The 17,732-nt window shown below is 40.3% G+C and overlaps 1 protein-coding gene across 3 annotated transcripts in view; it reads left to right on the top strand.

Annotated features, from left to right (window-relative positions):
* Positions 1-9,052, top strand: part of STARD3NL (STARD3 N-terminal like) — a 50,070-nt gene extending 41,018 nt beyond the window's left edge. Inside the window, exons 7-9 of one of the 3 annotated variants that reach the window (XM_027123958.1) lie at positions 745-840; positions 7,258-7,333; positions 8,557-9,052. In XM_027123958.1, the coding sequence (XP_026979759.1) occupies positions 745-840; positions 7,258-7,316 (155 nt within the window). In that variant the 3' untranslated portion in view covers positions 7,317-7,333; positions 8,557-9,052. The remainder of the gene's footprint in view (positions 1-744; positions 841-7,257; positions 7,334-8,556) is intronic. The other 2 variants (XM_027123959.1, XM_027123960.1) reach the window with 2 other exon arrangements.
* Positions 9,053-17,732: the final 8,680 nt, after the last annotated feature.

Below are 17,732 nucleotides of genomic sequence, written 5' to 3' on the forward strand. Positions count from 1 at the left end.
GATCCCTGGTTGGGGAACTAAGATCCCCCTGCCGCATGGCACAGCCAGAAATAAAAAATAAAAAGTTGTATATAAACATCAAACTGAACTTTCTTGAAAGCCTTATCAACTGTTAATGTGACTGAGGCTTGCATGCCTATGTGATTAAACCAAATTCAAAGTAACTAATAAAGCAGAACATATAATTAATGAAAAACTTGAACACAGCCTTTATTTTCACTGCAGCATGTATTACATGCATACCTGGCACCAGCTGTTTGGCCCGGTGCTTCCTCTAGCTTTATCCCGGTGCTAACTCAGCTTCAGCCGGAAGAACTCATTGTCGACGGCCTCTCTCATCATGGGCTAGTGCTTTGATGCTTTACGTCTGCCATTTCTCTAACCAGACACAGACGTAAAGCATGACCAGGTTTTTTGTTTGGCTTTGTGCTTTGGTTTTGATGTTGTTGATTTCTATAGGGAAGTAGGTATTTCCAAAGGGAAAGATGCTATAAATACAGAGCCAAAGAATCCCATGAGTAACATGAAGCATTTTTTTTTAACTAGTTGAAACCTGTCCTTATTGTACCGGTTCATAGTTTATTAATAACACTTTGTTTTTGGTTGAAAGATTTTCAGAGTACCCTTCCTGCTAAGAGTTTTTTTAAAAATGTAATAGTAACGCCATTTTATTGTGATTAACCTGGCCACTAAGCGACCAGAACACTGACATCATTCCCAGTATCTGAATTTCTTCTCTTCCAGGACTCCTAATAGTTCAGGATGCCTCAGAGAGGGCAGCACTGATACCTGGTGGTCTTTCTGATGGTCAGTTTTATTCTCCTCCTGAATCCGAAGCAGGTACAAAATTTGATTATCATTTGCGTCTCTGTCCATCATTCAGAACTTGGTCTCCCTCTCCCCCTCACTACCCCCTCTACTTCTCAATATGCTTAGCAAACATTTAACATACCGTGCATTTAGATTGTGAATATAACTAAGACGTGGTCTTGATGTGCGACCCGTGATGAGATGCAGAGATGTGAAAATAAACGTGGTAGAGGGCCTTAGACCTGATGTGTGGCCAGGGGGAGGGTCTCTATGCTCTGCTATCTGTCATCCCCTAACTGACCTTCCTCCACGATCCCCCATGTCTGAAAGTAGCAGCACTGCCTACCCAGTTGCCCAAGTCAGAAACCAGAGCCTCACTGGGGACTCTGCCCCTTACCTGTGGCTCCCGGTCCATCGTTCACCACGCCGTTTTGATCCTCTTTGTTTCTGCCTCCTAGATTTCATTTAAATTGCACACTTATCGTATCTGTAGCCTCAGTTCAGCATTTCTCATTTCCTTTTTTTTTGGCCGCGCCGCGCGGCATGTAGGATCTTAGCTCCCTGACCAGGGCTGAAACTCGCGCCCCCTCCATTGGAAGCGCGGAGTCTTAACCACTAGACCGCCAGGGAAGTCCCCAGCATTTCTCATCTCAGTTTCTGCAACAGCCCCCTCCTCAGTTGCCTTCTCCCAACCAGCCACTAGAATTCCATGTTAAATAGAACAATTGCATTGTTCTAAAGGTTCTTCATAACCACTCTGTGAGGTAAAAGTCTCATTATCCCTGTTTCAGAAATGAGCAAGTTGAGACACAGAGAAGTGAGGTAGTTTGTCCAGTATCACACAAAGAGTAAGGAGGTGGAGGATTTGAACCCCAGCTCCAGGGCTAGAGTCCCTGATCATAGCTAATATACAGCCTCTCAGTATTAATGAATATGCAAAATTGATCACGTTATTTCCTTGCTTGAAAGCCTTCGACGACGCAAAGGATTAAGAAAGTCATTGGATCCTTAGGCTGACAGAAAGCACCTCTGTGTCCACCCTTACCCAGTGATCCAAGCTCTCTTCTCATGCTCCTTGTGTGCTGTTTTTAGCTTTCTGAAAATACACTAAAACCCTCAAGCCATCTTGCTTGTTCTATCCTTGACATTACCCTCTGCAGTCCTAGTTTCCACTCACACGCGCAGAAGGCTTCTCCCCACTCCCACCCTCCCCCTGGCTCCCAGCAGTCCTAGGTAGAGGGTCTTTTGTCTCGGTTCTCTAAGATCTCTCCCACAACCCTGTCATCCTGGGTTGACTGCACTGTCTTTGGCAGTGACTTGGCCTGTTTCTATTACTGGGATATAAATTTGGGTTAGAGACTACATTGTTTTATTCCCCACATTACCTTTAGTAAATATTTTAAACACACACACACACACACACACACACACACACACTAGAGTAAAAACAGACTCCAGGCAGAAAGAGCCACGTGAATATCAAAGGCACAACAATGGGACATAGGATATTAGGGGAACTCGAAGTAACTTGCTATTCTGGACTGTTGGTGTTAGATTTAAAAGCAATATAAAATACAAAATCATAGAGTTAGATGAAATAAAGATATGAATTAGCAGAAAAGCTATTTCTCAGCCAGCAGAAACTAGAATAAGTATTAAACTTTCATTACCTCATTATAAGGATGATTTCCTTGAGATTTTTGTTATGTCACAGGACTCATTCTTTCAAAAAAAAAGTTTGCATTACAGTTCATGCTTTTGTATAACTTTTTTTCTAAGACTAATAAAATTTCTCAGCCCCAGTGTATTTTTTTAATTAGAAGTTCAGAACAACAGGATAAAAATGTGAGGAATACCTCAGGCATTTTTCATCCAGCAAGCCGTTGGCTTCCTTCTTTGACTTTTACCACCACCTAGTGGCAGTTGGAAGCATTACCATTTCATTGAATTAAGAAGCTAAACAAAAACAACCCTGTCAGCGTTCCACTGGGTGGCTGCATTGTATAAGACAAAGCCCAGATTAGTAGTGGGCAGAGGAGTGTTCAAAGTGACTTACTTTATTGTATTATATTTTCATTGTCTGAATGTTCAATTCAGGAAAGAATTAAGATTGAAAACTATTATTGGAATTAATGTGCCTAGAAAAGATTTTATTTTAAAATAAAGCTTTCTTATCAGGTCAGCAGACAAATATTAAATAGTCTTCTAGCAGCAGAAGTTATAAGCTTTTTGCCCTTAAACAGTGCTAATTGGTCCCTATCAATAAGAGGGTGTCTGAGGCCTGCCTTGCCTTTTCTTGTCTTTCTCTAGCACCTAATATAGTGCCTGGCACATAGTAAACTTAGAACTGTTGAAGGAATGAATGAAGAGAGAAAGAAAGAAATTGGAGGCACCAGAAGTTTAAATGTTAGCATTTTTCCTTGTAAAGGAATGGCTTGAGTTTTAGAATCACAGAGCTTTGGAAAATTAGCACATTTTAGTGGATGTACTTTTAAAGGATATAAAGGTGGTTTGTTTTACAGATTTGCTTGTTGGTTTAGCCATATCCTGTTTGCCTGTGTATTAAATGGAAAGAATGAGGGAGCAGAGTCCTTTCTCGGATGATTGGGTTGAGGTTGTTATGGGCTCAGACAATTTAAATGAACCAGTTGTGATGCTGGAGAAAAGGTAATTTGTCACCTCTTGAATCATTGAAAGACTGACTTAAAATGAAGAATAGCTCATTGCATACTATCATCTGTGCTAAACAAATCTAGATGAAGGCATTGAAATTTTTGTGTGTGTGTGTGCCTTCTAAAATGGGTGTGGCCACACCGCACAAGGATCTGTGGGCAAGGATGTTCAGTGCAGTATTGTTTATAAAGTAAAGCAGAGCAAAATGAAACCCAAGCCTGGGAACACCTAAAAAAGGCAAAACATTTAAATAACTTATGGTACATCCTTATCATAAATCCTATGAGGCTGTTAAAAGGAGGCTGAGGTTTATAAACTAATATGAAAAGATGTCCACTATATATTAAGTAAAAAAAGGCAACTTGCAGAAGAGTATATACACTATGAGTCTATTTGTGTTAAACATGTGTATATATATATACACTGTAAAATGTAGTTTTATTAGTACATTTGAAAAAAAATTAGTAAAATAAACTGCCTGAGGTCTAAAAAAGTAAATAAATAACTCATTAAAATAAAATGGAATTTAACATTTAAATACAATACTAGTTTACCTTTATAAATTATGGGCCATTTTTGTACGTTAGATAAGTTTTCTGGAGTTTTTGAAACATCTTTTTTTTTTTTGAATTTTATTTTATTTATTTTTTCGTACAGCAGCAGGTCCTTATTAGTCATCAGTTTTATACACATCGTTGTATACATGTCAATCCCAAGCTCCCAATTCATCCCACCACCAGCTCACCCCCCCCACCGCTTTCCCCCCTTGGTGCCCATACATTTGTTCTCTACATCTGTGTCTCAATCTCTGCCCTGCAAACCGGTTCATCTGTACCATTTTTCTAGGTTCCACATGTATGCGTTAATATACGATGTTTGTTTTTCTCTTTCTGACTTACTTCACTCTGTATGACAGTCTCTAGATGCATCCACGTCTCTACAAATGAGCCAATTTCGTTCCTTTTTATGGCTGAGTAAGGCATTGAAATTTAAATTTGACGCCATGCATGCTGGTGTGGGCTAAGTCTGTGAAATTATGTCCCCTACGGTGTGTGGCTGTGTCTTTTCAGTTGTAGTTGTTGTTTTTAATTCTTTTATTTTTAAGCCTGGCTTCCTAGGGGGTCACCCCTGTGTCTACATAGCTTAGTGGTAGCCAATGATTAGACAGCCTTTGTGGTCAGTCACCTTGATTAAGACTTTCATCCTCGGCCAAAGGGATATTTGTATGTATTGGATACCACATTCAAATTTCAGGTCTTTTTGAGTCTTCTTCAAAAAGCTTTTTGAGTCTTCTTTTGCTGAATATTTTCACACCTCCTCTGCATATGCTCACAGCCTCGTGGTTTTTAGGCTATAGCGTGGGTTCTCTTGGGTTTCCGTTGTGTATGCACACAGCTTCAGCCAGACATATGCGTGCTGCAGTCATGACCATCACCTCAAACCAGCAGAGGCTCTGGCCCCTGTGCTCACATACCACTAAGTCTGTCATTTCACCATTGCATCACTTCTCACCCCAGATTAAATGAGCTCCTTCAACCATGTAAGTTTGCTGGCAGTCCTCACGGCCTGCCGTACTCTGGAAGGACCTTCATGCCGTGGAGCTGGGTGATGGGAGGTGGGGGAAGAATGGGGGCAGCTGAAGGAAAGAGCAACATGGTTGTTCCCGCAATTCTGCAATTTTTCAAGCACTTCTCACATAGTTGTAAGCCTTTGGTCGTTTCCCCAGCACTGAACTTGCTGTCTGGTTCATCTAGTCCAGTTTTAGAGTTGCTTTTCAAGGAGAAGATTTGTTGAACTCCTTATTCGACAATAGCCAGAACACCTTGCTAGCATTCGCTTTTAAATTACGGAAAGCATGTGCATTATTATGTTTTAATTTAAAGTTTGGCTTTATTTAGGACTCGCAAATAGTTCCAAGCCACGTCAGCTCATTGTGGCTTGAGTGCCGTTACCCTGACAGGTGGAAAGTGAGCCCAGAAACAGGAAGGCTCGGTATGACCACTTTCCTTAGACTCCTTTCAAAGTGACATGGCAGTTAAACCGCTCCAGTGTCTCTAAGATTTCCAGCAGTTTAATAAGCCGGGAAGTGAAGCCTCCCAACCACTACCTCTTTATGTATTTGTTTTACCACAGACTTAACCTGAACGACATGACATTTATGAGGTTGAGGTGTGGGACTCAAAACTTTTCTTAAGATTCTCAGGCATTCATTCTTCTGTACCAGATTTGTTCTTGGCTATAATCCAGGCAGACGTTCTCGAAGAAAAAAGTGCCCTTTTAAAAAACTTTTTATTGGGGTATAGTTGATTTACAATGTTGTGTTAGTTTCAGGTGTACAGCAAAGTGAATCAGTTATGCATATGCATATATCCACTCTTTTTTTAGATTCTTTTCCCATATTGGTCATTACAGAGTATTGAGTAGAGTTCCCTGTGCTATACAGTAGGTCCTTATTAGTTATCTATTTTATATATAGTAGTAGTGTAGATGTCCATCCCGATCTCCCGATTCATCCCTCTGCCCCCACTTTCCCTCCGGTGAAAGTGCCCTTTTTGAAGTGTATTATCTGCTAAGAGTAAAGCAACAGTGGGGCTGGCTGCTTTTGCAGGTGAGTAGGTAACATCCTAACCTGTTCCCTTGGTCTCCTCACCACTCTCTTTAGTTCCCTTCCCTGAGTATGATAGGAATGCGTAATTGTTATAAAAATGTGTGGAAAGAACAAAAATGAAAGATCACGCTCCTTCAAACTATTCAGCAGCATTAGTGTTGACAGTTCAGCTTGTTTCCTTCTACTTTTGTGTAATTTACATAATTGTTGGCTGTACTGTCTGTGTTATTTATACCCTGTTTTAAAAATTATAAAGTCACTTTAAGTTTATTGTAGAAATTTTGGAATATCCAGAAATGTACATAAGTCCCCTGGTCATTTATTTCTAGTCTTACTGATTTGTACAAGTATATCAAGTTTTTAAAATTTTTATCAAATCTGATCTTACACTATATTTCTCGTTACATATTTGCTTTTACTTTATAGCGTATGCATTTCCCATGTTGTTATATACTGTATAGACACAGTTTTTAAGTGGATGGAAGATATTTCATGGAAATATAATAATTACTTAACTTTTCTTCTCCTCTCCGACATTAGATTTTTCTTCTCATTTTTAGAGGGAAAGTCTTCATAATGGAAAAAAAATGTTATTTCCTCAGGGAGATATCCTAAGGATATCATCCCAGAGTGGAATGACTGGGTCACATTCAAGAATAATCGAAGGCTCACGCAACATTGACCCAGAATGGTTGTAACCGTGGTCGCTGGCAACAGCGCACAGGGGTGACATCAGCTTTGCCTGTACATTGGAATCCCTCACTGCTCTCTCACTCACTGAATACAGCTATTTTTTCAAAATACGTAGATTAAATTATTAATACCCAAAGGTACTTGCACTTGAAAAACAGGTAAGCTTTTCAGCAAAGAAGCACAAGAGGAGGAGCAGTGCATAATAGTTCTTGGTCCATATGAATATTTTTAGAACCTATGTGAAATCCATTTTGACAGATCGGTGCTTGCGATAGGTCCTATTTGAAAGGTTTTCTTCCTACAAGATATAAAGTAAAACTATTTTACAGTTTTGTTAACTTGAATCTCTTGTGGCTTAAACATATGTATCCCTCGTTTAAAATTTTATGCTCGTAGATTATAATTTTCAAGAAATCATTTGTTACTGTAATCGAATGCAGTACTTTTTCTCCTTCCCCTTCCCTACCATCTAGGATCTGAAAATGAAGCTGAAGAAAAGCAGGACAGTGAAAAACCACTTTTAGAACTATGAGTAAGACTTTTATTAAAGTAAGTCTTCGAAAAGGAAACTGTAATAATGAAGTGGTTAAATACGGAGCCTTTCTTTGAGTAGATTCAAAGTAAAATTCAAAGAATATGTGTGTGACTATACATTATATTTCTCCTAAGTACATGAATTTGTCAGGCACATTTTATGATGTAAAATCTCTTAACCTTTCCTAGGTATAAATTTGTGAAGGATGAGAAATACCTCAGAGTCCCAAATTTCTAAATAAGGATGACTTAGTTCCTTTTTGTTTATGTAGCCAGAATGTCTCCGTGTCAGACTTTGTTTAATTACAAACCCTAACTTCTGAGGGCGGCGAGGGCAGCAGTCCTGGGAGGCTGGTACTGTCATTGTCTCCACTTACACGGAGGCGGGTGAGACTGAGGGTGAATGACTGGTCCAAGGTCGCACAGCTGGCAGGGGCAGAGCCGGGACTCAGGCGTTCCGTGTGGTACCAGGATCTCCTCTGGTCCCGCACCGGATGGACGTCTCTGGAGGGTTCTGGAGCTTCTGAGATGACACATGTGGTCCAGTCACAGCAGTCGGGCCCGATGTACCTCCAGGTCAGGGCACGTTGTTCATTCCCTTCAAATCATCAAAGGAAACATTTCAACCTCAGAAATACGAGCAAATAAACATACAGGCAATTGTAGAAGCAGCAACCCTGCTTAATTATTTAACCACAGAAGGGAAAAGAGAGTAGATCTTAAAAGTTCCCATCACAAGAAAAAAAAATAATCTGTCTATGTATAGCGAGGGATGTTAATAGACTTACTGTGATGATTTCACAATGTATACAAATATAGAATCATTAGGTGGTATAACTTAAACTAATAAAATGTTATATGTCAATTATATCTCAACTAAAAAAATAATGAAATAAAATGTAAAATTTTATTTAAAAGAAATAAAAGGCAGCCAGAGGCGGCCAAAGTCGCAGCAAACGGAGGCCCCGCCCTGCATCCGTGGTACCCAGCACGCTCCGGCCCCTTTTTCTACAACAGTCTTCAGACGTAGGACAAAAATATGAGCATGTGAATAAGGACGTCCTTTTCTAAATGCTTTAAAATAACTTCTTGGGTGGCCTCACGCGTGGTCTTTCAAGTGTCTGTAACACAGCCTATCTTTAGTATGTAGACTGTGTTGTAAATACATAGAGCAAAATGTAGCATTTTGCCTTTTTACACTACCTCTCAAATATTTCTGTGTTCTCTCTTTTTCTAAGTGTGAAAAACCTTCACTGAACGTCACCAGAGGGAAAAAAGCACTGAAACTGGGGGTCTCCCTTTTGAAGGTTGAAATGGTGACATCCACTGCTGACGTTACTGAACGGCTAATAACGAATTTATTGATTGTAATACCTCACAGACATGGTACCATCTCCACATACATTTAATCACCTGCCTGTGGCTGGTAAGATAATGTCATGATCCATCCTGTATTCAGTGAGACTTGAGTCTGACCTGTCAAAGAATAGTTGCAGAAAGTCTTGTGCTGTGTTCCTGATCAAAAGACTTCTTAATATACTGGAATAACACTTTTTTAGTATGCAGAATATCTTTTTATTTTGACTTGCAGAATGGAATTTTTTTGTTTCATGTCTTGGATTTCTTTTGTCTTTCTTTTTTAACTCCCTACATTTCCCTTGTGTTTTTTTAACTCATGCACATGCACTATTTGTACAATTTTAAAAGGTAATAAAATCCAACATATCAAAATGATCGGTTTTATTTTTCCTGTTTTGCATTATGTATTTGGCCTAAAGTGTTGGAATTGCAAAAGGGGAACATGAGGGATTGTGAATACATATAAAAAGTCACCAGAAATAGAATCGTTCTCTCAGAAGTATGATCTAAAATAGTCTGATTACTCTTCTTTGAACCCACTCTATGAAATCATTTTCCCTTGTGTTTAGCTAGTTTGAATTAAAATGAGCTCAATTATATTGTGAGCTATTTTTGTTAAACGGGAATATTCAATGCAATGCTTCATGGGAAGGCAGCACGTCTATCAGTTTTCTTTCATTATTCATGGTGTCATTCAAGAAATACTCAACTGTGTATGATGGAAATGGTGCTGGTTTGGATGGAAACTGACCATTTATGCAGATCAAATCAACTCCATCCATGCTTGGTCTAAGAATGGGCCACAGGACTGAAGTGCAGCTGGAGGCTCCCTGGGAGACTGGGGCCTAACCAGGGGGAGCTTCTTCCATGGAGAAAGGGGGAGGGAGAGCTCCAGGGTCTGGCTTTGGACTAAAGCCTCAAGAATTCAGTGGTGTCATCACAACGAGAACATCCTGTCTCGGGAGGGGACCCCCATCTACACCATGACCACTGATGTGACCTGTGTGCCTTTAAGCTGAGAAGGAGCTCTCCCCAACACACTGGGTTGGACCAGTAGGATGTGGCCAGTCCTCCTAGGTGAGCAAGGGCCCCCCAGATGTTGGCTCTCAGAGCAGAGACCAGGAAGAATGAAGGATGTGACTTGAATGTGCTGTAAGGTCAGACTGGGAGAGCTAAAGCATTGAGCTCAGCCATAGAGCCGTGCTTCCCTCTGGGACTGGACGGATGAAGTCCAGGGCTTGGACCCCTGCTGGGTGGGGTGGAGGTGGGACACCTGCTCTCCATGCTCACGTTGCTGAGCAGCCCTTGGCCCATTCACCCATCACACTCTTATCTGATGTTAGTGCTTCTATTGAGCCTTGCTCAGGATGACTCTGAAGTCATTTTGTCCCATTCGGGGAACATATGTGACTCAGTATATGACACTCAATTGCATGGGCGAGATCAGGGCCTCCATATCTCTGTTCTTGTGAGGGAAAAAGCACATCACATCTGTCCATGCGGCTGGGTTTAGGGGATCGAGTCTTGTGTCACCCTGTCTACACTGAGAAAATGAAACCAAGAAGTACCAGCCTCGGTAAATCACAGATCATGGAAGAGCATGGGTGGTTGGTGGAATGTCAGGGATTCTCTTAGTGCTGCAAGGAGTCCTGTCTGCTCTTTCCTCCAGAACAGAGTCCTGAGCGTGGACAGAGAAGCAGCATCTGAATATTCTGGGCATAAGTTTCCCAGCTCACATAGGAGCTAATTGGAGGAACTGCATACAGGAATAATGGGGAGCCCTAAGCCACAGCCTGGAGTATGTTTGATAGCAATTACGTGCCTGTGTAGAGGGATGTTTTCTTTCCATTAGCTGTGACTCTTTGAAAGTGAGCAAAGTTGGTTGTGGTTTAACTGTTCTTATTTCCTTGTGACACCCCATCTACCCCTTGCACAGTCCCAACCAGCAGGAGCCGGTTTGACTTTGAGCATTTTCCACGAATCAACCACATTCGACAGAGCACATGAACAAAAGAAGCCTGAGAACCAGCCGCACCAGCGCCCTCCTGCCACTCACGCTGTCACCCTCACCACCACCGCCTTCCCGTCTCTGCACCTCCCAGGCCAGGGCAGCCCAGGGCGAGTTGGGAAAGGAAGTCGCTGAGAAGTTGGAAACCACAGGAGGCACTGCCCAGCAGGGCCCTGGCGGTGAAATCAGCTGCACAAAACTTTCAGAGATTTGCCATTTTTCCATCTTGCCTTTCTATGCTTTCCCAACGTAGAAATAGTTTCCAAACTCCAAGAGGAGGGCCAGGTACTTGGGCTAAAGAGATCTGCTCAAATATCTAATTTAGATAGTCTCAACCAAGGAGACTATCTAAATTAGATTTCATCTTTCTTGTATCTGGTTGCTCTTGTTTTGTTTCCAAATGGGAACCTCTATTTGGTTTTCAAAAGAACTAGTTTCACGGAAGCTGAAGTGAATTGTAAACACAGAAACAAACAAAAAAACAGCTTCCCAATTTTAAAGGAGACAATGTTTTAATTCTAATGCATAAAAAGGATTTTTACTTTAAAAGGATCAGAGAAAATAGAAAAATATACAATCACTTATTTTTTCACCCACCTACCATGCAGTGAACATTTTGTTTTGTGTGTGCCTGTAGAAATACACAGATACACATATAAATGAGCATCGTACTTGCTACTATTACCACTCAATAGAAAAAAGTGATCAAAGGACTGAACAAATATTGCGCAGGAAAGGAAATACGAATAGACTTTATATAAAGAGATGCTTATCCTCACTCACAGAAAGAGAAAAACAAAACCACAATGAGATAGATGAGATACTGTTTCTCACCTGTCAGATCAGCAGAATCCTGACCTTTGACTGCACTCTCCCAGCATTCACCTACATTGTGGTACAGATGCAGGATGGTGCTGTGTCCATAATAGGCAAGTTGGCCATAGCTGTCAAAATGACCAATATGCACGGTCAAAATGACATAAAACACTATTATAATTTCAGCATCTTTTGTAATAGCAAAAGAGTGGAAATAAGCCAATGACATATCACGGGGCCACTGATTTTTGTAAAGTATTGTAATTCACCAGTGAAATATCACACAGCTCTCCATGTGTCCCCAGAGACTGACATGAAAAGAGCTCTAGGTGGTATAAGTGAGAAGAGAGGTGCAGAAGAATGTATATTGTTCACTACCTTTGTGTATGAAGCTGGAAATTAGAATATGTATACACGCATATACATATATGTTTCATTTATTTATTTATTTTGTGTGTTCATTTGAATTTGCTAAATAAAAACTGGAAGTGTGCAGAGGAAAGAGAAGTGTGGCCTGTAAGAGGTAGGGACGTAGATACAGTGGTTGAAGCAAGGTTTCTTAATGCAATTTCTAGAGTGTTTTTGATTGATTTGGAACCATGTGGTGGTATAATCTGACAGTTTTACTGGAGTTTGCTAGGCATATTAGTTTTTCAACCACACTTCCTGACTAATTCTCCATTTCTTTAAATAATGTACATTTTTTTGGAAGATGCATAGTAGTCTGTCATATGATGTCCTTTAGTTTATTTCTGTAGTTTCTAATTGGGCATTTGGGTTACTTTGGGCTGCTGTAAGTGGTGCTACATTCGATGGACATCTGGGCACATAAATCTCAGTACATACGTTTTGTTTCCTTAGGAAATTGATGCGTGGACAGTAAGATCACTTTCCAGGTGAAGCACGTTGTACACTTGTGTAATGGGCTCTGCGACGACTCCTTGCTGCCTGAGATCTGAGCTGGCAGTACTGGGACTGTTTCAGTCACTTGCTGCCTCAACCCGGCTGCACATTAGAATTACTGAAGGGGGCTTTTTAAAGTCTGATGCCTGGGCTGTTATGAAGTCTGGGCCTCAGTGATTCTTCCTTTCCTCCCTCCCTCCCTCTCTCACCCCCCCTCCCTCCTTCCCTCCCTCTCTTCCTTCCATTTATTTTGAGTTATAATTAACATTCCATGGGTTCCCAAGAAGACAGCAACTGTTATAATGGGTAAAGCAGTAGGGCTTAAGTCATGCAGACCTGGCCCATGCGAACTACGGCGCTGCTCTGTATTAACTTGAGGTATATTTCTTAGTTTCTCTGGGGCCTGGTGTTCTCATCAGTGAAATGAGTGTCATACCTGATCTGTGTTTTAGTGAGAGCATCGAACGTGAAGCAAGCAAACTGCCCAGCAGAATTCCTGATGCTCACTAAGTGGTAGGTACTTGCTATGATTCAAAGAAAACAAAAGAAAGCAAACATACAAAATTAGCCTAAGAGACCATTACAGAGACCATGCACTTACCCAGACTAGTTTTCATGGCTAACAGAAATGTTGAATTTCTAGCTTTTTGGCTGAATTATACCAGCTTGGTGTATGTAGTATTTCTAGTTATCTCTTTTTACTCAGAATTTCTAATTGACAATTATATATGACTTTGAATAAATAAAGTGGGAAATCCTGTATTACTTAATCATGGCCTGCTAGATTGACAGGAAGCCTTCAAACACTGAAGTCTATGAGAGAAAGAATTCCAAAACAGTAAAGAGAATTCATAATGGGAAAAACTTTGAGAATTGCTGCCTTGAAGTTTCCCTTTTGTATACTTGAGAAGTGTATGATGTACTCTAGTTCTATAAAAACAACTGACACATGAGAGTTCTAATGTGGAATTGTATCCATCTTTGCCTAACTTTTCCATTTCGCACCTGCAGATGCAGCCTGCTGTCGTGGTATATATTTTATCCAACCAAGTGTCATGGACTTTAGTCACAGAGGTTCTATCAGTGGTTGGCAAGTCAGTGTATAAAAGTCTTCCCGGCATGAAAAATTTGGGGGCAGGTTGGCCTCTGACCCTTTAATTGCACGCACAGCCTAGGAGCAAGGAGAGGAAACGTGGACAAGGAAGGAAATTTTCCTGTTTTAACCGAAAGTAAATGTAACCTGTTTCTATAATAGCAGCAACTAATGTAGAAGGTAAGAGCAGAGCTCCAGTAGCCAGGCTGCTTGGGTTCAAATCCCACGTCTGTTTCTTATTAGCTGTTTTCACTCTAGGGACCCTCCTTAACCCTTTCTGCCTCAGTTTCTCCATCTATAGAACAGCGATAACTGCACGTGTCTTGTGAGAGTTAAATAAGTTAACAGGCACTTAGACCAGTACCAGAAAGCCTTTGCTATTATTACTTCATTGGGTTATTAATCATTGAATTTGTACATTGCCATAGAAATCTGAAGTGACTTAATTTGAACACTTTCTTCTAAAGATGGGTAAACTTAGGCAACGTGACATGGTCAAGGAGAAATGACACAGCTGGTTATAACAGACCGGGAAGTGGAGGCTCTAACGATGAGATGTGAGGTAGAACCTCTGGTCCAGGGTTCCTCCCCCAATACCACATTGTAGCCACGCTGTAGTGGAAAAGGACTGGACCAAAACGATGTATGCCTTCCTCCCACCTCAGAAATGCTCCTGGACATATAAGAGGCTTCCACAGGGAGATTCTGAGGATCTCAGGGCCCGTTGAGTTTAGGGGAGGAGCTGTGGTGTCAGGATGCTCAGAGCACCATCCAGTGTCCTGCTCTGCCTGAGAATCTCAGTCCAATTCATTACACCCCCCAAAAGAGCAGTTACAAATCTAGACACACTCACAGAGTAAGGCAGGATTTCCATGACGTGGACAATAAGGTGAACAGCTATGGTGATTCCAGAGTACGTACATGAGGAGAAGCCAGGTGCACCCACAAGTCCTTTAGAACATTCTCACCGACTCCTTGAAGGATGTCTTTAGTCAAGAAGCAGTGCGTGTTTCATTTTGCTGTGGCTTGTTCTATTTTTGTTTTTCCCAGTAGAAAGTGAGTCAAGGACAAGCCATAAGATCCTAGGAAACAAAATATGATCTCTGAGTTCAGAGAGCCCTGGCTGTAACTGACTATTACTTAACAAAATAGTGACCAGGAGCAGAATACTTAATCTCTCCAATCTGTAAACTGTGGCTATAACTGTACCCTCCCCCAAGGGCTCTTAGACAATGAATGGGATTCCTGGGGAATTGTTAAAACCGAGTCCCTGATCCATCCACACCCACCCTGTCTGCAGGGAAATGAGATTAGAGATGATCCTCGGTGTGTCTGCGTGTGTATGTGTGGAATCTGCTGTTTTTACAGTAGAGCTACTGACAGTAGATGCTAATGTTGTCAAGGATGTGCATGGACCAAACATTATTAACTCGTCTAATCCTCGCGCTCCAGGAGACAGGGTGCTGTAACTTCATGACACACAGGAGGAAATGACAGCACAGAGTTCAGATCGCTGCCTGAGATCACACAGAAATGTACTAATAAAGACCCAGGGCTCTGTCACTTGAATTCATCAACCAGGTCAGAAAAAAAATTCCTCCTCCAACTCCAGTCAATACTTATTAGTAAAAGAACGTAGGATGGCTTTGTAGTTAAGTATTATTTTCAAAGCAATGAATTGTCTGGCTCTACATTAAGAATTTAATTACACTCTACCTCTGTACTTGTAAGAGTTGCCAGATTTCTCTTGGCAAACCAGCAACCACATTAGCACTTAACCTTTTCTTAAAGGAAAGGAAATGTACTTAGAAGTGACTAGGATTCCAAAATGTTAGTTAGAATCAGCAGGGAATTAAATTTGTATATGCTTTTTATGTGACAACCTACTGCTGAATGGCTGAAGAGCTGAATCAGCTTGCTACCCACTGGTAGCTTTTAGAAGTTTCTCTCTTTAGGGCTTTTCCACCGTGAATCACTAGAGAAAGCCCCTGTTCTGTTGCCCCAGTATTGTGACAGGAGAAAGCCCCTCGGAAGCATCAGGAGGCATAAAACAAGAAAGTTGTGCATGGTGTGAGATAAGGATACGATTTCATTTTGTTTTCCTTATGGGTAACCAGTTGCCTCAGCAGCATTCAGTGAATAATTGATCCTTTCCCCACTGATTTCCTCCATTGCCATCCCTGTTTTGTGTAGGACTTTATATGAATTGGTCTCCGTTCTCTTCACCTTTTTCTCCCTGTTTATCCTTGTCCCATACCACTCTGTCTAAATTATGTAGTTCTATAATAAATCTTGATACATTGAAGGGCCATTCACCACCCCACCCACACTTACCTTATTTATATTCTCCAGGACTCTTGGCTATTTTGGGCCCCTTTCTCTTCCATATAAAATTTAGAAACAGCTTGTAAAATTCCACAAAATACGTTTTGTGTTTTCATTGGACGTGTACAGGATCCGCAGATAATTTTGGAGAGATCTGACATCTTAAAAACATTAAATATGCCCTTCCCAAAACATGGTATTTCTTTACTTATTTCATTCTTCTTTAATGTCTTTCACTAAAATTTTATAATTTTCTTTAAAAGGTTCCACATTAAATTTAGACTTAATTCTAGATTTTGTAGATAGGTGAAAGACTTAGGTAGATAGAGAGATGATAGATAGATACATAGATAGATGCTAGTTAGATAGATATAAAGAATTACTATGTCACCTTTTTGAATTTCATTTTCTATTTTCTGCAAATATGTGTAAATGCAAATTACTTCTATATATCAATTTGATATCCAACATCTTTATTATGTTCTTATTAATTCTAATCATTTCCTATTGTTTATTTTGGAATTTCTTGTAAACAGTCATATGATCTATGGATAGTGAATTGTGATAGATTTGGTTCTTCCTTTCCAACTTTTATGTCATTTATTTACTTTTCTTCTGTTATAATACTTGCCCAGCTGATTTTGCTTAGTATTTGCCTAGTAGATCTTTTTTCTTTTTTTTTTTTTTTTTTTTTTTTTGCGGTACGTGGGCCCCTCACCGCTGTGGCCTCTCCTGCTGCGGAGCACAGGCTCCGGACACACAGGCCCAGCGGCCATGGCCCACGGGGGCCACGGCGCAGGCCCACGCAGGCCCACGCAGGGGGCCCACGGCCCACGGCCACGAACCCACGTCCCCTGCACTGGCAGGCAGACTCCCAACCACTGCGCCAGCAGGGAAGCCCTGCCTAGTAGATCTTTTTCCACCCAAATGCCTTTACATTTTGATTGTGTCATATACAAGCAATATATTGTTGGATTCTGTTTTTTATATAATCTATTATTTTTGAAATGCTTACTGAGTTATTTGGATTCATTACTACTAGGTTATTTTGTGATTTATGTTTTCTCTTTCCTCTCTGTTTTCTTACCTTTTTTATTAATAATTTTCCCCATTCTATTTTTCTCCTCTCTTGCTTTTTCTCTTTAGTGGTTGCCCTAAAGAGCTTCAATAAGGGAATTTAACTCAACACAATGTAAAGTTAAATCAATATAAAAGCAAAGCCTTAGAACAGATCATTTCTCTCTTGATTATAATTGAGATATTATTTTCCTTTATATAGTAATTGTTTATTTAGATTAACACGCATGCCATATTTTTGGCTTATAATTTCTTGCATCTCAGGTGCCTCCATTCGAGATCATTTTTTCCTTCTTTTTTTTTTTTTTTGAAATACTTATCTTAGAAATTCCTTAATCTATAAGTTAATATATTTTCCTTTGTCCTGGAGAGGTAGGCTTAGAGGATAATGAATTTTAAGTTGACAGCAGTTCTCTCACAGAAAGTTGACGCTATTGTTTAATTGTCTTCTGTTTTACATTGCTGCTGTCGAGAGGTCAGGTTTTAATCTGATTTTTGCCATTTGTAAGCAATTTCTCTCTTTCCTCTGGCTGCTTTTAAAATCATGTTTTTGTCTTTGGTCCTACAGTTTTACAGCAACTTGGCTAAGTATACCTTGCTTTTTATTTATCCCATTTGACATTGATTAGACTTCCTGAAACTGAGGATTCATGCCATACAACAATTCTGGAAAATACTTAGCCATTATCTCTTTAAATATTGTCTTTCCTCCATTCTTCGTGTTCTTTTCTTCCAGAAGTCCATTTGTAAGTATGTCAGATATTTTCTTTCTTTACTCCTTTTTTTCTAATCATATAGATATACATATTTATATATTTTCTACATGTTATATG

Source organism: Aethalodelphis obliquidens, unplaced genomic scaffold, assembly GCF_003676395.1.
Source record: "Aethalodelphis obliquidens isolate GAN/ISIS:26980383/991018 unplaced genomic scaffold, ASM367639v1 scaffold27, whole genome shotgun sequence".
In the NCBI taxonomy this organism is placed as follows: domain Eukaryota; kingdom Metazoa; phylum Chordata; class Mammalia; order Artiodactyla; family Delphinidae; genus Aethalodelphis; species Aethalodelphis obliquidens.